This window comes from Rhinolophus hipposideros (assembly GCF_964194185.1).
Source record: "Rhinolophus hipposideros genome assembly, chromosome: 9".
Classification (NCBI taxonomy): Eukaryota; Metazoa; Chordata; class Mammalia; order Chiroptera; family Rhinolophidae; genus Rhinolophus; species Rhinolophus hipposideros.
In genome coordinates this window covers 6,585,868-6,612,294 of record NC_138055.1, presented here as the reverse complement: position 1 = coordinate 6,612,294, position 26,427 = coordinate 6,585,868, and the positions used below count along the sequence as shown (strand labels likewise).

General features: G+C 53.9%; 2 protein-coding genes across 7 annotated transcripts in view; one reads left to right on the top strand and one right to left on the bottom strand.

Annotated features, from left to right (window-relative positions):
- Positions 1-16,932, top strand: part of L3MBTL2 (L3MBTL histone methyl-lysine binding protein 2) — a 19,848-nt gene extending 2,916 nt beyond the window's left edge. Inside the window, exons 3-18 of one of the 4 annotated variants that reach the window (XR_013993982.1) lie at positions 3,723-3,856; positions 5,831-5,954; positions 6,764-6,843; positions 8,324-8,441; positions 8,895-9,029; positions 9,268-9,356; positions 12,011-12,242; positions 12,656-12,732; positions 12,883-12,987; positions 13,677-13,824; positions 13,937-14,019; positions 14,252-14,486; positions 14,674-14,729; positions 14,969-15,034; positions 15,814-15,930; positions 16,351-16,932. Coding sequence is in view for 3 of the 4 variants with exons in the window: in XM_081059183.1 (XP_080915309.1) it covers positions 3,723-3,856; positions 5,831-5,954; positions 6,764-6,843; positions 8,324-8,441; positions 8,895-9,029; positions 9,268-9,356; positions 12,011-12,242; positions 12,656-12,732; positions 12,883-12,987; positions 13,677-13,824; positions 13,937-14,019; positions 14,252-14,486; positions 14,969-15,034; positions 15,814-15,934; positions 16,404-16,569 (1,913 nt within the window). In the remaining variant the exon portion in view is untranslated. Of the gene's footprint in view, positions 1-3,722; positions 3,857-5,830; positions 5,955-6,763; positions 6,844-8,323; positions 8,442-8,894; positions 9,030-9,267; positions 9,357-12,010; positions 12,243-12,655; positions 12,733-12,882; positions 12,988-13,676; positions 13,825-13,936; positions 14,020-14,251; positions 14,487-14,673; positions 14,730-14,968; positions 15,035-15,813; positions 15,935-16,350 lie in introns of all 4 variants that reach the window. The other 3 variants (XM_081059182.1, XM_081059181.1, XM_081059183.1) reach the window with 3 other exon arrangements.
- Positions 15,821-26,427, bottom strand: CHADL (chondroadherin like). Of its 3 annotated transcripts, XM_081059180.1 has the most exons (6): positions 26,295-26,427; positions 24,656-24,824; positions 22,425-24,137; positions 21,728-21,894; positions 20,848-21,034; positions 15,821-15,981 (listed from the first exon to the last, which is right to left on the bottom strand). In XM_081059180.1, exons 1-6 carry the CDS (start codon positions 26,300-26,302, stop codon positions 15,955-15,957), a joined length of 2,271 nt encoding a protein of 756 aa, XP_080915306.1. In that variant the 5' UTR covers positions 26,303-26,427; the 3' UTR covers positions 15,821-15,954. The 3 variants fall into 3 exon arrangements, with proteins under 3 accessions (XP_080915306.1, XP_080915304.1, XP_080915305.1); XM_081059178.1 differs by lacking the exon at positions 15,821-15,981 and having other exon boundaries at positions 19,260-21,034; XM_081059179.1 differs by lacking the exon at positions 15,821-15,981 and having other exon boundaries at positions 19,260-21,034; positions 24,677-24,824.

Sequence of the window (26,427 nt, the reverse complement as noted above, 5' to 3'; positions counted from 1 at the left end):
CATTCTTTCATACAACTAATGTTTATTCAGCACATATTAGATGCGAGTCATTAACATGGTGCTGCTTGTACATGTGTGTGGCTAGCTGGTGGATTTCTAAACCTGGATGTTGAGAAGATAGGACACCTAAAGTATTCTGGTTACTATCCAAGAAGGGACAAGAAGTAGCTTGTGGGTTGAAAGTGACAAGGAGGGAGATAGAGAACAATCCTCTTACTTCTGGGTAAGGTAGGGTGAGCAGGTAAGAATCTCCATGGATGGATATCTGGAAGCCAGTTGACTGAGATGTGATGCTTGGACAGCTGCCCGAGCCCCGTGTCAGGGCCTCCAGCATGTGGCCTGCCTATGAAAAGAGGCAGGCTAGGTGGTCTGTGGGGACACTCCTGTCCCTTGGTACCTAAACTATTTTTTCCCCCCATAGTTTAGAGTGAGTCTTTTTTTTCCCAGCAATGTATTATTTAATATTCGTTTCAGGTGTACAGCATATTGGTTAGACATTTGTATAATTTATGAAGTGATCCCTCTGATAAGTCTGGTACCCACCTGGCATCATACATAATTATTACAATATTATTGACTATATTTCCTGTACTTTAGTGACTATTTTGTAACTGCCAATTGGTACTTCTTAATCCCTTCACCTCTTGCACCCAGCCCTCCAACCCCCTTCCTATCCAGTAATCATCAGTTTGTTCTCTGTATCTATGAGTCTGTTTGTTTGTTTATTTTGTTCTTTAGATTCCACATATAAGTGAGATCATATGGTATCTGTCTTTCCCTGTCTGACTTAGTTCACTTAGCACAGTACCCTCTAGGTCCATCCATGTTCTCGCAAAGGGTAAGATTTCATTCTTTTTCATGGCTGAGTAATAGTCCATTGTATATATGTAGCACATATTCTTTATCCCGTCATCTGTTAATGGGCATGTCAGTTGTTTCCATATCTTGGCTATTGTAAATAGTGCTACAGTGAACATAGGGGTGCGTATATCTTTTGGAATTAATGTTTTGGGTTTCTTTGGATAAATACCCAGAAATGCAATTGCTGGGTCATAGGTAGTTCTATTTTGAATTTTTTGAGGAACCTCCATACCATTTTTCCGTAGTGGCTGTACCAATTTGCAATCCCACCAACAGTGCACAAGGGTTCCCTTCCCCACCCCCCCATCCTCACCAACACTTGTTTTATTGATGATAGCTATTCCGATAGGACTAAGGTGATATCTCATTGTGATTTTAATTTGCATTTCTTTGATGATTAGTGATGTTGAGAATCTTTTCATATGTCTATTGGCCATGTGTATGTCCTCTTTGGAGGAATGTCTATTCAGGTCCTCTGCCTGTTTTTTTAGTTGAATTCTTTGTTTTCTTGGTGTTACATTGTATGAGTTCTTTATAAATTTTGGACATTAACCCTTTATCAAATGTATTATTGGCAAATATCTTCTCCCATTCAGTTAGATGTCTTTTCGTTTTGTTGATGGTTTCTTTTGCTGTGTAGAAACTATTTAGCTCGGTATAGTTCCATTTGTTTATTTTTTTCTTTTGTTTCCCTTGCCCAAGGAGATATATCAAAAAAATATCACTAAGGGCAGTGTCAGAGAGTTTACTGCCTGTGTTTTCTTCTAGGAGTTTTATGGTTTTGGGTCTTACATTTAAGTCTTTAATCCATTTTGAGTTTATTCTTGTATATAGAGTAAGAAGGTGGTCCAGTTTTCCCAGCACCGTTTATTGAATAGACTGTCTTTACCCCATTGTATGTTCTTGCCTCCTTTGTCTTGGATTAAATGATCATATAGGCATGGGTTTATTTCTGGGCTCTCTATTCTGTTCCATTAATCTCTGTGTCTGTTTTTATGCCAGTGCCATGCTGTTTTGATTACTATAACTTCGTAGTATAGTTTGCTACCAGGTAGCATGATACCTCCAGTTTTGTTCTTTCTCAAGATTGCTGTGGCTATTCTGGGTTTTTTTATGGTTCCATGTAAATTTTAGGATTATTTGGTCTAGTTCTCTGAAAAATATCATTGGTATTTTGATAGGGATTGCATTGAATCTGTAGATTGCTTTGGATAGTATGAATAGTTAATTTTTCCTATCCATGAGCGTGGCATATGCTTCCATTTATTTGTATCTTCAATTTCTTCCTCTAATGTCTTACAGTTTTCCAAGTACAGATCTTTTTGGTTAAATTTATTCCTAGGGTTGTGTTTGTTTTTGTTGTTGTTGTTATTGTTTTTGATGCAATTGTAAATGGGATTGTTTTCTTAATTTCTCTTTCTGATAGTTTGTTATTGGTATATAAAAATGCAACTGATTTCTGAATATTAATTTTGTATCCTGCTACTTTACTGAATTCATTTATCAGTTCTAATAGTTTTTTGATGGAATCCTTGGGGTTCTCTATCATGTCATTTACAAATAATGACAGGTTTATTTCTTTTTTTCCAGTTTGAATGTCTTTATTTATCATTCTTGTTTGATTGCTCTGCCTAGGACTTCCACTATTATGCTGAATAAAAGTAGTGAAAGTGGACATTCTTATCTTGTTCCTGATCTTAAGGAGAATGCTTTTACCTTTACCCTGTGTTATGTTTGCTGTGGATTTGTAATATATGACCTTTATCATGTTGAGATATGTTCCCTCAATTCCCACTTTGCTGAGAGTTTTTATTATAAATGGATGCTCGATTTTGTCAAATGCTTTGTCTGCATTTATTGATATGATCACATGATTTTTATCTTTCATTTTGTTTATGTGGTGTATCACGTTAATTGATTCGCAGATAATGAACCAACCTTGCATCCCACTAGTGATGGTGTTTTATCGTAAAGTATTGCTGAATTCACTTTGTTAATATTTTGAGGATCTTTGCATTTATGCTCATCAGGGATAGTGGCCTATAGTTTTATTTCTTTATAATGTCTTTGTCTGGTTTTGGAATCAGGGTAATGGTGGCCTCATAAAATGAGTTTGGGAGCCTTCCTTCCTCTTAAATTTTTTGGAATAGAAAAGAATAGGTGTTGATTCTTCTATTTGGTAAAATTCACCTGTGAAGCCATCAGTCTGGTACCTAAACTCTTTAGAAGAATAATCTAATACTCTTTGCCAGTTGAATATTATTTCCTTTCTATTCATCCTATCTTCTCTTTCTCTCTCCCCTTTTATCTTTCTCCCTTCTATCTTCTCCTAACCATTGTCTTAGAATCTTAGAACTTTAGAACTAGAAAGAACCAGTAGAGACCATCTAGTCCGGGGTTCTCTATCCTGGCTGTATATTAGAATCTGCTGGGGGGCTTTTAACAAACTACCAGTGCCAGTGTCCCAACACAGAACAATAATTAGCATCGCAGGCTTGGGCATTTTTTAAAGTTCCCCCAAGTGATTCCAATGTGAAGTCAGGGTTGAAACACTGATCTATTTCAGACTCTTTATAGATGAGAAGAAAATAGACCAATAGAAGTTGAGTGACTTGAGCACTTTTTTCCTTCTCATTTTCCTCTTTGCAAACTTTCTATCCTTCACTTGCTTCCCCACTCCTCATGGATTTTCCTCAGCCCACTGTTGACACGTAGCCACGGGATGTCAAAAGGCTCATCTTAGGCGAAATAGATTCAGGACTTACTTGGTTAATGCAGTGTCCAGGTTTTGAAGGGCCCATCTTTTTGTTTGATTTGGGGTGACCTCACCAGGTGAGTCATGTGCTAAGTTCTCTTCCCAGCTGTCTGTGAGATGTGTGGTATCGTGGGTACAAGGGAAGCCTTCTTCTCCAAGACCAAGAGATTCTGCAGTGTCTCCTGTTCCAGGAGCTACTCCTCCAACTCCAAGAAAGCCAGTATCTTGGCTAGATTACAGGTGAGAGGAGGTCATTTGGAAGACCCTTCCCGGGGCCCTGGGGACTGAGACGGGAACAACCAACTTGGGAAGGACCTTGTTCGTGTCCATCAGAGGTTGTAAATTTCCTGATATTTATTATGATCTCAAACGTTAGAGGGCAGAGGGATCTATTCATGGAGCTCATTAAATTGCAGATTCCTGGAGCTTTGTTCATTCCCCACCCTCACCCCTCAGAATCTGATGTGTTCAAAAAGTTTTAAACAAGAAACTTGGGGGAGCCTGATGCCCTTGGTTTTTGCATCATGCTTTTGTAAATGTTCTGAAAGGAAGCTGGGAACCAAGCACAAGCTTCATCAGCCCCGTGAGTTTAGAAAGTTGATGCCTCCTCTCTGACTCCCTGTCACAGGCAGCCACCCAGCAGGTCTTACCAATCTCTAGTTAATTATTGACAGTCATAGAATTTTTAGAAATGGAGGGATTCTGATGTGTTGTCTAAGTCACATGTTAATTGATAAAGTGGGCTTGAGGTCCAGAGAGGAGAATGTCTTACCTAGGGTGGTTCTGTGGGATGAGAGCAGCAGAACCAAGGCTGGAAGCTGAATATCAGGTGCTTGGCCTTGTGTTTCATGGTAGCTATGGCCACCGTCCACAACACTGGTTCTCAAACTTGACGGCAATGTTGGGATCACCTGGAAAGTTTTAAAAATATTGACGCTTGGGTCTTACTCCCAAAGATTCTGATTTAATTGGGACAGAGTGTGGCCTCGACATTGGGACTCTAAAGAGCTCCCCAGGTGATCGTAATGTGCAGCAAAGCTTGAGACCCTCTGCTCTGATGTTTATTGAAAGTTGCCGTGTGCCAGGTCTTCTGCTTAGTACTTCATACACTATCTTACCTTTGCAAGGCAATTACTGATATTTCCCTCCTTTTGTGGATTTTAGTCAACGCATATCAGTGAGCTGATAATATTGTTAATACCATGTTTCCCCAAAAATAAGACCAGGTCTTATACCGTATTCCCCTGAAAATAAGACCGGGTCTTATATTAATTTTTGCTCCAAAAGACGCATTAGGGCGTATTTTCAGGGGATGTCTTTTTTTTTTTTTTAATGTACAACAATGTACATTTATTCAAATAGTCATGTCATCTTCTGGAACATCGTCATAAGGTACTAAATGCATCCATCTGGCGATCTTAACTGGGGCTTATTTTTGGGGAAACATGGTAGCTATAATTTAGGGTTATTTGCTAAGGGCTTGACTGTCTAACCAGTGATCCCTAAAAAATGAATTTTTAAAAATTCCTATTTTAAAGGGTCAAAACTTTTTAGTAACTCGCTCAAAGGCACACAGATAAAATTGAAGAGCCTGGATTCAACCCCAGGTCTGTGTGGGATTTAAACCCACACTTCTACTTTACTGATTGCTAATACATTATCTGGGCCTTTCTGACCAGTGCTTAAGTTACAAATTACAAGCCAGATTGGAGCCTTTTTTCTTCGGGGGAGGGGGAGACCCCTTTGAGCACCTGATGGAAGCCATGGGCCCTCTCCAGAACATTCATGTACTCGCAGCTACAGAATGTGGCCTTCTAGGCCAGTTCACGGACCCCACAAAGCCCATTCTCAAACCTGTAGGAGCACGGGCGGGAGGGGACGGCTGAGAGCTGAAGCCACTAGTTAGAGGTTCCTGGATGAGGCTTAAAAGCTAGAACACGTGTCTCTCCCTGCCCTGCAGCTCCGGCCTCCCTCCATTCCCTTCCCAGTGAACTACAGCTAAGTCCTTAGCGAGTTGAGCGAGTTGAGCGTAATCGTCCTTGCTACCCCCTCCCAGCTAAGTATTGTTATTATTATTATCCTGGTCTACAAATGAAGAAACAAGCCCTAAAGAGCTTAAGTAACTGGACCCACGCCAGGATGAAAACGTAGGCAGTCCGAATCCTGAGGCAGATTCTTAGCCAATGGGCTTCACACATCCTCTCCTTCCTTCAGGGAAAACCACCTACTAAGAAAGCCAAAGTCCTGCACAAAGCAGCCTGGTCTGCCAAAATTGGAGCCTTCCTCCACTCACAAGGGACGGGACAGCTAGCAGATGGGACACCTACGGGGCAAGACGGTAAGACAGCAGAGGACTCTGAAGGTCCTGGGGTGCCAGGGCTGGGGGGTGGCCTGCCCTAGGAGGGGGCAGTGGAAAAGGTGGCCAGCTAGAAAGAGCCCTGACTCAGGCTGACTGGATTGCATCTTACTCACCTGGTCAGTAGGTATTATGGAAATAACCCCAGAAAATCCCTGAAATTGCCAGGACCCCTACTCCTCCTGATCATTCAAAAGCCAAGAATTCACCTCTATTGTTTTGCATTGCTTTTAGCCCTTTAGTTTGTTTCCTGGGCAGTGAAAATTGGGATCTAGTTTGAAGAGGGTTATGGGATAAAAAAAGGAAACTTTCTGAGTGTGTGGAGCAATTTCTGAGCAAATTAAACGTAGGCAGGAAGCAACTCTGCTCTAGACAGTCTGAGTTTCTGACTGAAATCGAGCTCGGCAGGCAGGAGCGTTGGAGGGGCCTAGGTGGTGCACCTCCCTCCCTTTTAGGTCGGCTCTAGCCAATGAGAGGTTGGGGGAGGTCTGAGGCATTAAAGCTCCCGGGTCTTTGAATTTCCTTTTTTCTTTGGGGGAAGAAAGGTCAGGCATTTCCTTCTGAGGGTTTCCTCTATTCCTGAGAGTCTTGCAGCGTGTGAATAAGGTCCTGATGGCCACTGATGGGGCAGGTATGGGGACAGGTGGCCTCCCATGCATGCACTTGCGATCAAGAAGCTGTTGGGGTGGGAAAGGGACCTGCTTCTGCAGGCTCCTCGGGCCAGGTCCCTGGAGGGGCATGTGCTTGAGCTCCCAGCCTCCACTCTTCACTCTCCTTTTTTTACTCTGCAGCGCTAGTCTTGGGTTTCGACTGGGGGAAGTTCCTGAAGGATCACAGTTACAAGGCTGCTCCTGTCAGCTGTTTTAAACACGTGAGTGCCCTGGAGCTGAGGGGAGGGAGAGCAGGGAACCTGGGTGCTCACCGCCCATCTCACCTACCTGCCTCTCCAGTGTTGTTCCAGACTGGACATTGGCACCGGGGAAGGAACAGCGGTGAGGTCTGGGTGGTCGAAGCCCAGCTTTGCCAGGCACTCTACCTTTTTGTTGACTTTTCAGAAGTCCTCCGGCAAACCCTCATTGAGAGCTTCTAGCAAGTACTGTGCTTCCCCTCTGAGGTCCCCACTTTGTTATTTACAGAACGGAACTTTGTGCTAGTTGATGTCAAAGAGCCAACTCTGAATTGCCCTGGGCCCCTTGGTCCCAGAGAGGCAGATGTATCTATATCCTGGAGCCCAGTTCTGCAAAAGGCTTCCTGACCCCCTGAGAAACACCAGAAGCGTGAGGCCCCGGGGGGGGGGGGGGGGGGCTGTGGCCTGGTAGGCTGCAGGCAGGGAGAGAAGCGAGAGCGGCACCCTTGTTTTGTCTTCCAAGCAGTTTCCTAAACCTCAGGAAACTAGGAGGAGGCCACTTACCTGAGTAAACCCACTTCCTAGCCTCTCCTTTCTGAACTGCTCCTGAACTCGGGGGAGTGCCCTCAACAAGGAAAGCTGGCCTCCGGGCAGCTTCCTGCTGCTCCCTGAACCAGTGAGCTGGCACATCTCTCCAGGTCGGGGACCTCTCTGTTACTCTGAATCCTCTAGCAGCCCCGGCAGTTTCCCTGCAGGGGAGTTACACTTCCATTTGACGTGTCCCATGCATATGCTCTGAAAATCTACCCCTGTGCCTGCAGCCTCACCGTTTCTAGGTGCTGTGAGGAACCCAGTCCGGGGCCAGGGAGATGGAGTAGGATACCCCGAGTGGCTCAAGCCAGCACTGAGCATGAAAAAGGGTGACTTTCCCCAAAGGAGAATCAAGGTGCCATTGGCAGCAAAGTGAGGGTTCGATGTTGGGAAGGCACCTAGAAACAGTCCATGGTGGTCGGGCACTGTAACAGGAGGAGAGGGGGAGAGACAGGCCAGGAACCGAGTGCAGTAGACAGTTCTGTGCCAGCCGGTGTGGTGACAGCTGAGGGCCTGGGGCGTCGCCCAGGTTTGAGTGACGGGGGAGGCAGCGATATCTGTGTCAGCAACAGTGCCTGGCACGTGGTGAGCACTATAGAAACGGTTAGGCGTCCTTACTGTCACACAGATTGGCACAGGTGTGACGTACCCAAGACGAGACAGTTAGGAGCTGGTCCTGCGAAGATTGGCACTCAGAGCCACGTGGCTCTGGATCTCCCGCCCTCGCCCCTGCCCACCCCTGCCCGTCTCCATCCCAACTGCTCTTCCAGCACAGTCGCCACAGCTGGCTGCTCCTCATCCCAAGTCCCGTGCCTGGCCCTCCGCTTGCAGAGTGACAGGCGAAGCAGGCGGTGACTCCACCCCTCCCTGCTAGTCCCGGCAGCTCACGTCCCCTGTGTTCTCCTCCCACCAGGTCCCGCTCTACGACCAGTGGGAGGATGTGATGAAGGGGATGAAGGTGGAGGTGCTGAACAGCGACGCTGTGCTCCCCAGCCGGGTGTACTGGATTGCCTCTGTCATCCAGGCCGCAGGTGGGTGGGCGTCGTGGCCAGGGCAGGGGCGGGGTCTGCAGAGTGGCGTCCCCAGGGCCTAGGCCATGCTGCAGGCAGAAACAAGCCCAGCAAACGCACCACTGCAGTTTCTCCCGAGTCCCGCAACTCGCTTAGCTCGCCTACCTTGGTGGGGACCACGGAGTTTGGTGAGTTTGGAAACTCCCATTTTTTTGAATTTTATTCCAGGGATTATCAGGATATAGAAAATTAATTCTCCCCGTGTGCCATACTGCTCTCCAAGTAGGCGACATGGGTTTGCTTTGGCCATGACTCTTGTGGACAGCAGCAACCCCGCTGCCTGGAAGGAGTTCATGGGATCGGCAGCGACAAGTCTGGTTTCAGCTGGAGAAGAGGGAAGGCCGAAGACCATGCCTTTCCCCATCCTTCCTTCCCTCCCTCCCTCACTGGGGCTGGCTCTTTTCCTTTTTCCAGGGTACCGAGTGCTGCTCCGGTATGAAGGCTTTGAAAACGACGCCAGTCATGACTTCTGGTGCAATCTGGGAACTGTGGATGTCCACCCCATTGGCTGGTGTGCCATCAACAGCAAGATCCTGGTGCCCCCACGGAGTGAGTAGGAGGGTGGCTCTGCCTCAGGTTAGGCCAGAACAGAACCCACCTGGCTCCGAGACCCTGCAGCAGATCCAGGTTGTGGGGATGGGTTTTATAGGATGAGGTGATTGCTGGCCGGTGTGGGCAGAAATAACTTGTTCCATCCCTTCTGCAGGCTCTGGGTGGCTCTGGCGCCCTCTGTTGGGGGTGGGGTGTTGTCAGTCTGTGTAACCAGAATCTGCTCCTGTCCCCGCAGCCATCCATGCCAAGTTCACCGACTGGAAGGGCTACCTGATGAAACGGCTGGTGGGCTCCAGGACGCTTCCCGTGGATTTCCACATCAAGGTCCGGCAGTGAGCCCTTTGGACTCTTCCCTGATCTCCTTCCTGTCCCCCCTCCCACTTTGTGGCTTTTGTGCTGGTCATTGGAGTATTTGTTCTAAGACTTCCTTGCGGAACAGTCTGTAGCGGCTCTATGTGTCCCAAGGAAGGATGGCGGTTGCCCCCTGCCTCCCAGCCTAAAAAACGCGCCCTCCCCACACAGACTGACCGGTCACATGGACCAGTTGCTCTACTAGGTCCTTACCTGTGCTTATAGCATTTTTCAGGAGCATTCATTCAGTAGATTTTATTAAGTGCTTGTTATATACAAGGCACTGTGGGAATACGGAGAACAGAGACCCTGTCCTCCAGGACTCTTCAGACTGGCAGAGGAAACAAAGTCATGTGTATAAATAATTGTAAAATATCCTTGGTTCTGAACCAGGGACGTGCTTCAGGACCACTTGTGTGGCGTTTAATTGTAATTTTTAAAAATTATTTCGGGGCCGGTTGACTGCCTCAGCCGGGGGAGCAGCGCAAGGCTCATAATACCAGCGTGGGCCGGGGAGCTGTGTCCTACACAACTAGACGGAGAAACAATGGCTTGACCCAGAATGCGGGGGGGAAAAAGAGGGGAAAAATTATTTTGTTATTTCGTTCTTTGACCTAACAAGTCATACACATGGTGAAAATTCGAAGGGCTCGCGAGGGTCCACTGTGAAGACTCAGTGTCCCACTCTGTATGCCAGCCCTCCTGCTGTGGGGTTCGCTCACACAGGTGCCTCACACAGGAGACCTGAGGTCTCCTGAGCCGGATGCTCAGAGGTGGGTCCCGTGTCGCCCTGGGTGTCACAGCAGGGGGTGAGGGCAGGTGCTGCCATGACCTGAAACTGAACTGGCCTTGTGGCCTCAGGAAAAACAGGCATCAAGGAAGGCTTCGTAGAGAAAATGGCGTTTTGATTCCGCCTTGACGGGTAGGGCGTGCGTGGTATGGAAGCCAGTGGACAATAAGGATGGAGTGGAAGTTGAGGCCCTCTCACCCACGGCAATGGTCCCCAGGTGAAAGGTTGCCGCCGTGGGCCTGAGCTGGTGGAGAGCTGGCCTTCGGCTATCAAGGGATGGTTCAGGCACCTCACAGAAGCGTTCTCCGGCTTTTTTTCCCAAAGCAGAAATGATTTTTCCCTTATTTGAATTTACTGGGTACACCTTGTTTGCTGTTTATATGTTGTTAATTATCTTTTCATATTCTCTTTCCAACAAAACTGTAAGCTTTTTCTCCTACATTTCCCATGGTGCTTTGCATAGCTGACAGCTTTGCCTTTAAGGACGGTCATTTCCTTTGTCAGCTGGCCCTTGTTTTAAGATGAGGCAGATGACTGTGGGTGGTGCAGGCCACTATGGGTATCAAGGTGGCCCATCTGCTTAAATTAGAAGGGGTTTGCTTCTGGGTGGCAGAACAGGCTTCCATGCGAACCAGTCAGCAAGTACACGTTGACTATCTGTCATGTACCTGTCCCGTGTACACACTGGAGGGGACACAAAAGCAGCTGCCTCTGAAGATTAGGGGGATGGTGAGGATGAAAGGGGGTGGGTTTGTGGAGGAAGTTTCAAATGCCCTTTGCTGCCTGCCGTGTGGTAAGTGCGTACGAATGTGTTTTGAATCAGTGACCCATCAGTCAAGGTGAGGGGTATGTGCATGTGTTTTGTTCTTTGTTGAGAAAAAACATTAACTGAGCACTAACTCTGCCTAGTTCTGCGCTCAGAGCTGAGAATGTAGAAATGAAGCAAACCGAGCCTAGCTTCTGTCCTTAGAGCTCAAGTTCCAGTGGGTGCAGAGGCAAGGAATGTGTCAGGAGAGGCTAGGTGAGGGCGGCGGCCCAGAGGGACCCCCACCCAGGCCTCACTGTGGGTCTCCCACTCTCCCAAGTGGGCCAGTCAGGCAGTCGGTGTTGGGGTGGATTCCAGCCCTTGAGCAGAGGGTGAGGGTCTGTCTGGTGGAGGGCTGTGTCCGCCTTCCTGGGGGCTGCTTGTGATCTCTGAGACGCTCCCCTTTCTGGTGGGCTGTGAAATTGCACAGCTGGGGCTGGTTCTCCCTCCGCCAGCAGAGCTCGCTGAACCAGGTCCGCCACCGTGGGACAGCACCAATCACAGCGCCAGCCTCTGCCCTCACCCTTGCCCATCGTCAACACTCTCTAGAGCCACTTGTGGGCCTCTTGGTCACCGTCCTGGCTGGATCTGAGGGGCAGGCATTGCTGCTGAGATGCTATGAAAGCTGTTCAGAGCAGCAGCCCAGTAAGGCCAGTGCTGGAATAGACATGGACGCAAAGGGGACTTCATTCCCCTTTGGGGGCCAGGAGGGAAGGGAGTGTGGATCAGAGATCCCTGAAAGCACAAGGCTGGACACCAGGCCAGGGTTCAAGGCTCAGCTCTGGCACTAATGGGCCACCTGACTGCAGAGGGCTTTGTAATTCTCGTCAGGCCCTTATTGGGGTTTGAGTGCACTCACTGTAAGCTGTGTGCCTTCCCTCAGCATCATTCTAGGGACTTGGGGGCCAGGTTTGACTTGGGGTTTAGACCGGTTCCACCACCTTCCCTGTCCTCTGGTCACTTGTAAGAGAGAGCAGGAAGGTGGGCGTGAGGGCCCCGTGCCCACGGCAGGCCTGTGTTCTCACATTGTAGATGGTGGAAAGCATGAAGTACCCCTTTCGGCAGGGCATGCGGCTGGAGGTGGTGGACAAGTCCCAGGTGTCGCGGACCCGCATGGCCGTGGTCGACACGGTGATTGGGGGTCGCCTACGGCTCCTCTACGAGGATGGCGACAGTGATGACGACTTCTGGTGCCACATGTGGAGCCCTCTGATCCATCCAGTGGGTTGGTCACGGCGTGTTGGCCACGGCATCAAGCTGTCAGGTTAGCAGAGCCCCAGGCCAGTGCGACCCCAGGCTCAGCTGCCCCAAGGCCTGAGTGGGAGCGTCTCTGCACCCCACAACGCTGTGTGGTCAGGTGATCATCCCCACCCTGCAGGGTCGGTGCTGGGGGCCAGGCAGGTTGAGTGACTTGACCAAAGTCTCAGCTTGTAAGAGGTAAAACTGGTTTGAACCTTGTCACATGGGAAGAGTCTGGGTCTTAAGGGCTTGAATAGTTCCCACGTACAGAGAGCTCCTGATGTTTCTGTCTTCTAGTCCAGGCAGGGGTGGGGGGCTGAGATACGGATTAGAGCATATGCAGGGCAGCCTCCACTTACCTGGGAAAGGAGTGGAACTGGCCCTATTGGCAGCCTTCAACACCCTCTTTCCCTTGCTCCCTCTGCCACCTCCCCAAAGAGAGGCGCAGCGACATGGCCCACCATCCCACTTTCCGGAAAATCTACTGTGATGCTGTCCCTTACCTGTTCAAGAAGGTGAGGCGCAGCCCTTGGCCACTTCTCCCCTTGGCCCTGGGTCCATCCAGGCCTCAGCACCCCAGTCTCCCCCGGGTTGCCCCTTTCCCTCCCCATTTCCTTCCCAGGCCTGGGCCGGCCCACATTCCCCAACTGCCCCGTTCCTTTAAGGTTCGAGCTGTCTACACGGAAGGCGGGTGGTTCGAGGAGGGGATGAAACTGGAGGCCATCGATCCCCTGAATCTGGGCAACATCTGCGTGGCGACCATCTGCAAGGTGAGCCAGGCTGCTCCCAGCCTCCAGGTGGCTTTCTCAGGGTGGAGACTGCAGAGCTGCAATCCACGTCCATCCCACCTTCCCAACACCAGCTGCTCCTGGAGCACCTGATCTTTGTGAAGAGGGGTCTTACCTGCTTCCTGCTCAGAATCTGCCGTCATGTTAGGGTCTGCGGTGCACTGGGCAGGTGTTTATGAACACCTGGCCTGAATGTGTCCCGTGTCAGGTATTGGCCCCACCCCGTCACCTCACTGGGGTCTTCACGCCACCACATGCCATCTCCTTTGAGTGCTGGCCTCGCCGAGAGCCACAGGCAGGCTGAATGCTGCAAACTGTCCCCATTATTGCTGCAGCCTGAGGAGCAAATGACTTTGGCCCCCCTGGGGAACGTGCTGATTTGTCCCCCTGGCAAATCTTCTCCAGGCTGGGCCCGTGTGCTCACCACTGAGAACACAGTGGCAAAAAGACAGACGTAGGACCGTCTATGTAGCACAGTGTTTATTGTCCAGTGGGGAAGGTCAGTTACCTCACAAGCAGGGGTTACAGAAGTGAAGAGCTCTGGAGCAGCTCAGGGAAGCTGAGATCTAGCTCCAGTTCAACCCCTGACCTTGTGTCCCCACCAGCGCCACCTGGGGTCGGGGTGCGCTCGTGATACCATGCTCTCTGCCTGCCCCGCCCCCACCCTCTAGGTTCTCCTGGATGGCTACCTGATGATCTGTGTGGATGGGGGGCCCTCCACAGATGGCTCGGACTGGTTCTGTTATCACGCCTCCTCCCACGCCATCTTCCCAGCCACCTTCTGCCAAAAGAATGACATAGAGCTCACACCCCCAAAAGGTTAGACTGACCCGACCAAACTGCAGGTGCCCCTTTGGCAGTGTGCTCCTTCCTGGACCCCCTCTCCCCTCCCCTCCTTTCCCTCCCGCATCAGTGCTTTCTGCTCCCCCAGGGTACGACACACAGACTTTCAACTGGGACACCTACTTGGAGAAGACTAAGTCCAAAGCTGCTCCCTCAAGACTCTTTAACATGGTGAGGGGGCTGAGGGTGCACAGGGCCTGGCGCGGCCTCGGGACCCTGCCCACTGTTGGCGAGTCCCTGCTGCTGAGACCAGCCACTTCCGGGGAGAGGTCCTAACTCCAGCGTAGACACTGTGCCCCACAGTTTTGCCTGTCCCTGTCCCAGGGGGGCTGGTGCTGGGAACAAAGAACCACTGGGGCACGGAGTTGGCTGGCTCTCTCACTGCCTTCTTCCCCCTCCCCAGGACTGTCCCAACCACGGCTTCAAGGTGGGCATGAAGCTGGAGGCCGTGGACCTGATGGAGCCCCGGCTCATCTGCGTGGCCACTGTGCGGCAGGTGGTCCATCGGCTTCTCAGCATCCATTTCGATGGCTGGGACAGCGAGTACGACCAATGGGTGGACTGTGAGTCACCGGACATCTATCCTGTCGGCTGGTGCGAGCTCACCGGCTACCAGCTCCAGCCGCCCGTGGCCACAGGTCTGGGCTCCTGCAGCCTTACGGGGCTCTTGACTTTCCTTTGCTTTCTCCTTTCTGCCAACCACCTCCCCCACCCCGTGCCCACCTCATCCTTTGGCATGAGATCGAGAAATCTCCTGGACCACCTCTAAGTAAAGAGTGGCCCTTGCTCCTGACCTGTCTGTCTCCCTCTCCCTCTGGCCTGCAGAGCTCCTTCCTTGATCTTGCCCACTCTGTCATATGCTCGTGCCCTTGTGCACCCAGGTAAACTACCCAGGTCCCTCTGAGCAGCCCTGGTGACGAGGGTGGGAAGAAGGGACAGCTGTTCTCCGGTCCTTCCCCCAGCCCCCTCCCCAACTCTCATGGCCCAACTTGAGCTTTCCTTCTCGGGGTGTCCCGTGTATAAGGGAGGCTGGTGAGGGGTGGGCCAGGGTCTCGGCTGTGTCTGTACCCTGGATCCTCTCAGAACTCTCTCCTCACCTCTTGTCCTCATTCAACCACAGAGCCAACCACACCTCTGAAGGCCAAAGAGGCCACGAAGAAGAAAAAGAAACAGTTTGGGAAGAAAAGTAAGTGGTATTGTAAAGCAGCCGTGGCTGATGTGGGACCTGTGATCAGCTGGGCCTGTGTCCCTGGAGCAGAGCAGGGACCTGTCACTTAGGTAGTGCCTTCCTGGCGTCTCTGTCTCCTCCCCTTGCCTTTGGCCTCCTGGGCCGGCAGCCTGTGTCTCCAGAGCATAACAGGGAGTCCCCCATCTCTGGCAGTGGTCAGGACGCTGAGGAAAAGACAAGAGGTTGCATCTGACAGAAGTGGGGGGCCCCATCCCTACTGCCCCGTGGCAGAAACCCTGCAGCAGCTGGGTGTGAGAGTCAGGTACGGGAGGGAGCCCTGCTGCTCCCCAAGGCCACCTCGTGACCCCAAGAGGGGGATGAGGCCAGTCACCAAGCTTCGGGGTCATTTCCCTGGGCAGGGCCCCACTCTTCTCAGGTCCTGCGCCCAGTGTGGGCTCAGCTCAGGGGGCAGCAGGTTGGAGAGCAGCGGGGAGTGGGGGAGGCAGAGCATTCTCCGGAGCTGCCGGCTGGTGACCGTGAGGGGGTCTCCATGACATGCACCACGCAGAGAAGAGGGTGTCCCAGAACAGGACAGAGGAAACGGACCCGCTCCCTGGACACACTCCCTGATCTCGTGAGCGTTTGGACAGCTCTGAGCCTCGGGGCGCACAGCCCTGAGGGGTAATGTCAGAAGTTTAGGCTAATTCCCCCCATTGGTATCGCTGGATGAGACCCAGCCTTCGAGCCTCACGTGGGTACAACCCTAATGCTGGCTTTAATTCTGTTTTTATTCAAAGGGAAAAGAATACCACCCACTAAGACCCGGCCCCTGAAACAGGGGTGCAAGAAGGCGCTGCTGGATGAGGACCCACAGGCTGCAGGCAAGATCTCATCGGAGCCCGTTCCTGATGAGAGTAAGTGGCTCCAGGCTCCAGGGCTCAGGGGCGGCCCCTCTGCTTACCCACCTGGGCACAGAAGAGTAGAGTCAAGTTAGAAGGGAATTTTCTGGCACCAAGTAGTCCTTCTCAGACCACTAGGCCTGAAGAGCTTCCCAAACATCCACCCCAATTGCATATGGAGCCAAGCCTGGCTCCTGTGTCTGTCCCCCACCCCCATGTGCTACGCAGGGCAGCAGGTGGGCAGGTGCCAGTTTCTCTGGCACAGTTTGCCTGGTGGTGTGTGCTAGAACCCTGGGCCTTCTGCTGCCTGCCCCATGGAGGTACTCCCCCCCACCCAGGGCCCCTCTGTAGGAAGCCAGATCCCAAGCCCGCCCGCCCTCCCCAGCTCTGTGCCCTCACTCGCTCTTCTCCCGGCCCTCCCACCTCCCACTTTAGTCATTGCTGTGCGCGTGAAGGAAGAGCATGTGGACGCACCCACGCCTGACAAGGCCCCCAGTCCAGAGCTGCCTGTTTCCATTGAGAACATCAAACAGGAGACAGACGACTGAGCCTACCCTGCTGCCAGCCTGGCCACCTCACGGGAAGCCAGCCCAGGCCCCTCTATGCCCCCACCCTGCCACCCAACTGCAGTTTGGAGACAGCCTTTTTGCATAAATTATGCCTGGTGCTGGGAGGGCCTGGCACGGAAGGAAGGACCTCCTTGGACCCGCCCTGTGGCCTCAGCCCTCCTTTGGGACTGCCTGAGGCCCCCACACTGGTCTGAGCGACTCCTTCTCCAGCTAGAGTTCCCGAAGCTCTCCCTTCCAGTAGCCTCCCTCCACACCTGCCATACCCCTCAGTTGCCAGGGGGTGGGGGCTGCACCCCCCCACCCCGTCACACTCGAGACAGTGAAGAGAGTGTGCACATGCTTGCACAGACGCCCAAGCAAGTCGTAAGGCCTGCAGCAGCTCCGGAGGGGCGACATTTGTGACTGGTGTGATGGGTACAGCCTTTGCCGAAAGATTTAACTAAGTGGAGTGGCCTCTGTCTCCTGGGTTGGTACTCTGTTCCTCCTGGCACCCTAGGGAGGTTCGGGGACCCCATGCAGGCACCCAGCTCTGAGAAGAAGTGACCAGGCTATGGGGTTATTTCCATACCTGGTGGTGGCTTTGACCTGTTTTCTCTGTTGGCTTGAGCACTGACCCCCATTTCTAAAAGGAACAGTGGAGCAGAGGTGGGGTCTGCTCCTTAGGTTGGGGGGCTTGCAGGGGCCTAGGGAGGGAAAGATCACCCCAGCCCCGGTGCCACTTGCTGAGGCCTGTGGGGCGGGCAGGACCGGAAGGTGAGCGTGGCCCCAGCCGAGGGAGCCTGTCGCCAGCATTGAGCTTCACCTGCTGCAGAGGTCAGCTCAGCTGGGGCCTGCCCTTCTCACTCCCCTCCTGTTAGTCAGTGTCAGGTATAGCCCTGCCTGAGTCGGGCTGTGCCAGGGGAGCCGGCAGCCCTGCTGGCTGAGGTGGCCCTCCCTGCAGGAGCTAGAGGAAGGAAGAAGGGGCAGTGGGACACACTTCCCGGCTCCTTGACTCTTCAAACCACTAAATCCTTAACAGATTTCCCCTTTCCTCTCCGAAATCATATTCTAGAAGTTCACCCAGTACCGTCCCAAATTGCAGCTTTACTTTTCCTCAGTCGCCTTTGAAACTCATCTCTGATCAAGCTTCTCTCCACTAATCCTTTCTGGAACCTGAGGTGGAGGCAGCCTGCCGTCCTCTGCCCTTTTCTTTCCTCCCATATTTTTGGGTGGAAAACAGAACTGTTGGGTGGGTCCCCATGTTGACCTTTAAGGGCTGCAGCTGGGCTGGCGTGGGTGTCCAGGTGCCTTCTCTGTGAGCCGGGCTGTGGATTTCCTCAGGACATGGGCTGTTTGGTGTCATCCCAGAAGTGGAGTGACCAGCCCTAGGGGAGCCAGTTTGCTGTCCAGAGAAAACTTGATCCACTCTCCTTTGCTGAAGGCACTAGGCAGCCCCACATGGTGCTGAACCAGAAAGCTGCCTTTTCTGCAGCCTGAATTCTCCAGGAAGTGACCAGGTTAGGGCCACCGTGAAGAGCAAGGGCATGTCTCACGCCGCAGACGGGTGGTGGCAGGGTAGTGGCCTCGGCCCCCGTGGAGGAAGGTGGCCTGGGTATGCACTCAAGTCCTGGGCCTGCTTCAGCAGCCCTGCTTCTGTTGAGGGTTCTGTGCCCAGATGACTCGTCATCCCCATTCCTTCCCAGTTAAGGGGTCCAGTTCCGACTAAAACTGGGAAAACTGGGCTTGTATGGCATTTGGCCGTTAGTCCCTTCTTCCTGAATGAAAAAGTGCCTACAGGCACCATGGACACAAAGCCCGAGCTGGAGTGGCCTCCCAAGACAATGAGAATTAAATCCCTTAAGTTCAATTGTCAGGTTTCTGTTGCCTACAGTGGACTATTCTGATATGCCACCTCATAGGAGCAATTATGGAGTGAGCTCACATGTGGAGAGAATAAGGAATATATCACCTGTCATCTCGTGAGCGCCTGTCTCCGTAACATCCTCATGTCTAGTCCTTATTTCCTCCAGTCGCTTCCCTCGAACCCCTGAGTTCCCCAAAGGGCGAGCACAAAGTTGGCCCCAGGGGTGTGTATGACATGAAAGTCTACATAACTTGTATTGCTGGGATCTAAAGGTCATTTTGATTTGTCACAGGTGGAAGTACTTGGGGACATTATCACTCGAGACAGAATGTGCCTTGTGCCATAACTGCCCTCAGATGGCACTAACGGCCTACTCAGCAGGAGGGGCGCTGCTGGCTGGGCACCAGCACCCTAAAGAACCCTTGGGCTCCCTGCTCCCGCTGTTTGACCTGCAGGGGAGGGGTGGGGTAGCTCAGACCAAATCCAAACACTTGAGGGAGGCTTTCCTGTCACCAGTCTACACCCTCAGCTCTAGACCCAAGGACCTGCAAGCTGGGGAACTGCCGTTTATGACAGCCTCATGCCAGGCACTGGTTTACACACATTCCCATAGCTTATTTCATCACAGGAGGTCTGCAAGGTACCTGTTGACTTCATTTTACCGATGAGAAGGAAGACTCCTTAAGGTCTAGTAATTTGGTTGCTTAAATTCACAGGTAGGGTTAACCCCCGGTTGCTCGACCATATTAACCGCCCCTACTTTTCATTCACTCAGCATTCAACATTTTACACATGCCAGACACCAAGCTAGAGGTTGGGGCCTCAGAAGAAGAGCCGTGCGTAGTCCAGCAGCACCACCCAGTCTAGAACTCCCTGCCAGCACTCAGGGCACTTACCCTCCAGTTCCTGTGTTCCTGGGAGGAAACTGCCACGTTGACCAAAAAAAAAACGAAAAACCTAGAACTCCAGGGCTGCCATTCGGTGTAATACGTCCATCTCAAAAAAGGTGGCTGAATGGAATGTCTGGGATGTTGCACTTCCTGCCACAGCCACCAAGCTGTGGTGGGGGTAGGGGACTTCCCTTTGAACTAAACTCTGACCTGGAGGTGGACCCATTGGAGCTGCTCCTGAGCCAAGCCCACCGTGCGTGCACATGAGCCCCCCAGCAAGGTTGACCCAAGAAGAAAACACTGATGCTGGCAGCACAATGCCTGCCTGGCAGGAAGTGCCACCCACGTGTTAGCTGACGGGAATACTGCTGTTGCTAACACTAGTTCCAGGTCTTGCTTCTGAAGCAGAATTCACCTTCAGCTTGGGGACTTCTTAGGGGTTCCTTCCTCACTCCCACAAGGAACACTGTTACGAGTTGAATTACGTCCCTCCAAAGAAGATACACCTCAGAATGAGACCTTATTTACACAAGGTCTTCACACAGGTAATCAAGTTAAAATGAGGTCTTTGGGGTGGGCCCTAATCCAGTATGACTCGTGTGCTCATGGGAAGGGGAATTTGGGCACACGCATCACTGGAAGACGATGTGAAAAGACAAGGAGATGCCATATGAAGACAGAGGCAGAGATTGGAGTTTTGCTGCCACAAGTCAAGGAATAGCTGGGGCCACCAGAACCTGGAAGGGGCAGGAAAGGCCTCCCCTAGAGCCATCAGGGAGCGTGGGTCCTGCCTTGATTTTAGACTTCTAACCTTCAGAACAGTGAGACAATCTCTGTTGTTCGAAGCCACCAAGTTTGTGCTACTTCCTTCCAGCAGCCCTAGGGAACTGCTATGCCATCGAATGGTCCTCAGGTACCCCACATCTTCAAACTGTGGGGCCAGAGGCAGGCAGAGCACTCTCTCCACCCTCCCAGTGTTCACTTGTTCTGTTCTCATGTTCCCTCTAAGGACTGGCCTCTCCCTTATGGAAGCCCCATGTGCCCTCACCACATAGCACGTGCTCCCACAAAGGGGGGCTCCCAGATCCTACCATTCTCTAATATGCTGTGAGATTTTGCTACAGCTGAGCTTCCAAATGTGAATGGATTTGTCAGGATGGTTAACATAACGTCAAGGGGGTGGCGAAATGACACAGAGTGGAGTCCAACCTGTGGCTGACAAGTAGTGGGAGGCGTCACCAATACTCGTGAACTACTTCTCTTCCCGTCCCACGGATGAGGGAGGCCCATGAGGTCGCGGTAGGAAATGGCTGAGTCAACAGTGATCCAGCAAATATGGTAGCAGAGGAATTGATTTCATGGACACACAGGTCCAGGATGCTGTGGCTTCTCAGAAAGGCCACTGTGCCACAGGATGAAATAGCGTGAAAGACCGAGGCCCTACAGACCCACAGGGCCCAGCCCAGGAGGTGAGGAGAGGGGATGGCCAGGGCTGAACAGAGAAGCACCAGCGTTACTACCCAGACCTAGAACCACCTGAAACTGGGACCAGAGGAGTCGGCCCTGCTACCCTGGGGCTTTGGACCCTGACCACCCACTGAGGCCTCCCAGCGCCTGCCCCATGACCAACCTTGTCTGCTCCCCGGCGTCTTCCCTTCATGCGGGCTCTCCTGGCACCGGGTGTCCGCTTGGCCTTCCTGGTAGCCCAGCCCGGGCAGGCTTCAAAGGCAGCAGTTGCAGCTTTCACCCTCTGGCCAAGGGCACTGGGAGGAGCAGCACAGGTGGCCCCCACGTGCAGGTTCAGCCCAGTGAGCCACCTGAGATGAGAGTTTGGGGAACACACTAAGCTGAGCTTTCCTGAGGAGCGCGCGGGCGTCCTCAGCAGTTTGAGCCAATGGAGTCTAGTGTGTGAGAGCGGACTCTGCAGAGCCCTGGCTTGGCTGCTCCTCGGTTACGTGACCCTGAGCAAGTCCCTTCCAACCTCAAATCCCTTCTCTGTAACAATGGGTAGTAATAATGATAAAGTTACAGAGGGTTGATGATCCAGACATTGTTCAAACCAATCTATACATGTAACTGATTCAATGTAATTCTTCAAGCCACTGCCCTGAGGTGGACACAATCATCCCCTTCACAGATGAGGGACCTGCACAGACAGGTCACGTGGCCAAGTCAGAGCCAGACAGAGCTGGGTTTCAGCCGGGGCTGTGGGACTCCAGCTCTGGGATCCTTGTGGCTTTCTCATGTAACTGTGTAAAGTGCCCATGCGTGCTGACGAGATCTCACCCCACTGGCTGGGCAGGTCTCACCCCTGCTCCATGGAAGAGAGACTTGAGAATTCCATCCCAAGCCCATGCACGCTGACTTCCCCCAGGAAGGGTAGTCCCTGGCGGGACTCTGCCCCCCAAAGCTGCTTAGCTGGGCAGATATGGTGAACTGGAGAGATGGTGGGGCTTGACCGAGAGCAGCTGTGGGTCCCCAGCTAGGGGACCGAGGTGGGGAGGGCTCACCTGTGAAGTGGGAGCAGCTGGCAGTCACAGAGGAAGGGATTGCCACTGAGGTCAACCAGCTCCAGCTGGCTGAGACTAGACAAGGAGGGCAGGGCCTGCAGTTGGTTCTTCTGCAGGTGTAGGCTCCGGAGTCGGGGCCCCAGGCCTGAGAAGGCCCCTGGAGCAACCTGCAAGGAATTGCCAGGTCCTGGTGTGAGCTCCTGTCAGGCCAGGAAGGAAGGCCCATGCTCCCCAAGCAGAAGGGGAGTGGGGCACCCAAAATGGCCCAGGCAGGCAGGGCAGTGCTGGGGTGCGAACAGATTGGTCTGATGCCAAAGCACTTGCTATTTGCAAGTCACCTGGATCCCCAGTTCACGGTTCTTTCTGTTTTGCCTGAAACACCTCCCCGCCAATAAAGGCAAAGCCCCTGGGGGCTCCAGCCCTGCCCTCAAAATAGGTGACCGTTGGATCCAAGTTCGTCCCTCCCCCAAGCCCCTGCAGTAGCCTCCCTGGCAGCCCTCTCTGTGTGGCACTGGATTTCGCCTGCTCTGTCGCCCACACCTGAGCTCCCTGAGGGCAGGTGTAGCCTGCTTCTCTCCTGGTCCCCATGCCCAGCCTCGGCCTGGCACTGCGGGTGCAGCACTGGTTGTTGAATGAACCTTGCTGCATAGGGCAGGGCCTCGCTGCCACCCCCAACCCTCCACCCCTCTGTGCCCACCTGCTCCAGTCCGCTGCTGTTCAGGAAAAGGTGCTGCAGCGACTGGCCCACCGGCTGGAAGGCCCCATCCTGCAGGGCCCTGAGCAGGTTCCCTGAGAGCTGCAGCTCCAGGAGGGCAGGCAGCCCCTCCAAGGCCTCAGTGGGCACCTCTCGCAGCTGGTTCCGGTCAAGGTGCAGCTTCTCCAGCTCCCGAGCAGAGCCCAGTGCCCCGGGGGAAACTTGGGTGATACGGTTCCCGCTCAGGTAGAGCCAGCGCAAGGCCTGCACGCCTGCCAGGTCCCCAGGCGCCAGGCGGCCCACAGCGTTGTCCTGCAGGTGCAGGGAGAAGAGGCCGGGCAGAGCCCGCAGGGCGGCCGCCGGCACCTGCAGGAAGTGGTTGCGCTCCAGGTATAAGTAGCCAAGGCTGGGGGCCCCTCCCAGGGCGGCAGCGCTGAGGCCCGAGAGCTGGTTGTCCGAGAGGTAGAGGTAGAGCAGGCTGCCCAGCCCCGCCAGAGCGCCTGCCTCCAGGCCTGTGATGCCACAGTGCTGCAGGTGCAGTGACACCAGGTGGCCCAGGCCCGGGAAGGCCTCTCGGGGCACCACGGGGAAGTGGTTGTGCCTCAGGTCCAGGAGCTGAGTGTCGTTGGGGAAGCCGCGGGGCACCGCCTGCAGGCCTCGGCCCTCGCAGCCGCTGTGGCGGGACTCAGAGCCGCATACGCAGGGCCGCGGGCAGGGCTGAGCCCCAGCCTCCCCATCAGGGGCTCCGGGCGGGGGGCGAGGCCTTCCGGGGGCCGCGAGCTCCTCCCCCTCGTCCTCCTCCCCCTCGTCCTCCTCCGCTGTGTCTCCCGGGCAGCGCAGGTCTGAGGGCCGCAGGGCTTCCAGGGCCTCGCCTCGCAGGCGCAGGGGGCCCATGCACGACGCGTCCGAGCGCACACGCGCGCGTGCCAGCCACTCGAGCAGTGGCCGGGCCTGGCAGCCGCACCACAGCGGGTTCCCCTGCAGCCACAGCCGGCGTAGCTGCCCCGGGCCCTGCAGCGGCGGCAGAGTGTCCAGCTGGTTCCCGCGGAGGTCCAGGGTGTGCAGGCGTGGGCAGTGGGCAAAAGCCCTGGGGTCCAGGGCCTGCAGGGCCCCGTGGTCCAGCATCAGCTCCCGCAGGCCCGGCAGCGCCAGCCCGTCCTCCTCACCCGCGTAGGTGAACGGGTTGTGGCCCAGCTCAAGGCGGGCCAGGCTGCCAGCCTGGGACAAGGCCGGGCCCGGCAGGGCCTGCAGCTCGTTGTGGTGCAGGCTGAGCCGGCGCAGGGCGGGCAGGCCAGCCAGGGCCTCGGGGGCCAGCACGCTGAGCGCGTTGTGCGCCAGCTGCAGCCAGCGGATGCGCATCAGCCCCTGGAAGGCCATGGCGGGCAGGTAGACCAGGGCGTTGTGGGCCAAGTTCAGCGTGGACAGCGCACCCAGGGCCCCAAACGTCCCCGGCCGAAGCTCCTCCAGCATGTTTTTCTCCAGCTCCAGCCGCCGCAGGGAGCCCAGCCCATCCAGTGCCTCCTGTGGCAGTACGCTCAGGCGGTTGGAGGCCAGGTTGAGGAAAAGCAGGCGGCCCAGGCCACGGAAGGCACCCTCAGCTACCAGCTCCACCTGGCAGTGCTGCAGGTCCAGGTGGGTCAGATAAGGTAGGTCCTGGAAGGCAGCTGGAGGGATCACCTTCAGCATGTTGCCCTGGAGGTCCAGCCGCTGGGTCATCTGAGTGAGGAGGGTGGAGCCGGGCTGAGCCGCAGGACTAGGACTATGACCTGTGCCCCTTGCTAAGTTTCCTCCCCTAGAACACTCTTCATCTCCTTCTCTCCACCCTGCTCCCTGACACCTCCTCCAGGAAGCCTTCCACCCCAGCTACAAGGGCATCCCCTCCTCTGGCACTTTTCACACTGAATTATCACTGTCCATTTACTTTCTTCCCCACTAGTTCTTGACTCCATAGGGCAGAGACCATAGCTTACTCCAGTATGTCCCCAGTTTTCTGCCAAAGGATCTGTAATTAACCCAATATGTAGCTGTAAGTCACCTACATGTTTCAGCCACATGGAATTTTAAATAGATTGTCTCCTGCTGTTGGTTAGCATTCCCATTTTATAGATGTGAAGACTGAGGCTTAGAAAGGAAAGGTGACTTTCCAAGGTCTCCCACCTAGGCAGTGGCAGATCCTCTGTGCCAGCTCAGGCTCCTCCTGCTGTCCCCACTCCCCAACCCCTTGCCCTGCTGACCTCGGGGATGGCATGGGGCACCTCAGTGAGGTTCTGGTGCCGGCAGGCCACATGCCGCCTGGAGTTGTCGCAGACACAGATCTGTGGGCATCGTTGGGCGGCTGTGTGCCAAGGTGGGCCCAGTGGCAGCAGTAGAGAAAGCAGTAGGACCAAGGAGACACTCTGGGGCCTGGGAGAGAGAGGGAGGGGCCATTCACAGAAGCAAGGGTCGCACAGGGTCCACTTGCTGAGCCCCTTTGCCCCAGGGAAGATGTCATTGCCCTGAGCTTCACAACCTTGCCCCCATGAAGCAAACGATCTATTGTTAGCCCTGTTGGACGCTGGAGGAAACTAAGGCTCAGAAGGACAACCTGCCACATCCCTTTGGCCTCTGCCCAGTGGCTCAGTGAGGCCCTGGGACTCAGTCTGTGCCCGGGCTGTGGGGAGGCTCCGGGTCTAGGGGGAGGCCTGGACCTCCCAGTGTGAGGTTGGTGGTGGAGAGAGAAGCAGCCAGTCCTGACAGCTGCAGCACCAACCCTGTAGTGGCAGGAAGCAGAATGGCACCTACCTCAAGAAGACAGCCTGGCAGTCAGAGGGGAAGACTTAGGCCCGGACAGTTGTGGGGCAAAACCTGGGGGACCAGGCAGTGTGAGCTCCTAGAACCTTAAAGAGCCTTAATGGCCAGTCAAAGCCACACTGACAGGTGAGCCAGCAGCTCAGGTCTCCTCTCCTGTTTATTCCCACTGTCCTCCTTTCATCTTAGTGCCACCTAGCTGGCCTGGACCAAGATGGGAGAGCTGAGGGTATGGGCTTGGGGCTGTGTTCTGGATAAGGTCTATCCACCTACCCACCTGTCCACCCACCTGTACAGCCAGCCCCATCCACTCGTCCATCCATCCATCTATCCATCACCCAGTTGGACCTCTTCACGTCACAATTTCAGCCACTGCCTGTGGCTGGCTCGGAGGACTGCTGCCACAGTGGGTCTCAGCCTCCCTGATGTTCTGCACACCACCAACCACCACAGGGAACTTTCCAAAATGCAATGGGCCCTGACAGCCCTGCTGCCACCCCTCCAGCATCTCCTCACTGCCTGTGGGAGGAGGTCCCAGCTCCAGATTCCCCAACAGGAATCTGCTCAGATTCTTTGGTATCAGCCCTTGGCTCCCCCACAAGCACAGAGTTCCCTCCTGCCACCAGCAACACCCAGCTCTTCCTTGTTTTCAGCTTGGTCAGGGCCCCTGAGCAGCCTTTCCTGATGCCTGGGCTGGGTCCCCACTGTGCACCTCCTCCATTTCCGCTCACTGCTTTGTCACCATCTGTTTTTCAGTGTCCTTGGGGTCCCAGGATCCAGCCCTAGCCTTGGGACTGGTGGCATTCTGCATTCTGTGGTGACGCTGAGGCTAAAAGTGGGCCAAGTAGACAGATGGGGGGACAGATCTCTGAGAGACAAGTGTCCAGGGCTCAGAGGGCTGTGAACTTCCATACATCACCTTCCTCAGAACCCACTTCGGGGAGACCCTTGGAGAATCTCTGCCCAGGCAGATCCCAGAGCCCCCATCCTCCAGCCCTTCAGAGGCCCTGAGAGGGGCAGGGGCTTGCCTGCGGCCACACAGCCTCTCTAAACCACCCCCCTTCAACCCGGTGCCTAAAGACTCACCCCTCCATGCCGCCTCTAACTGCCAGTCCAGCCTGGAGGTGCCGCACGGGGAAAGGCCCGCGGTGGTCCCTGTCTGGATGCTGGTGGGAGCCCCCCTCCCTGCCGCAGGCCTAGCAGCCGGACCAGGCTGAAT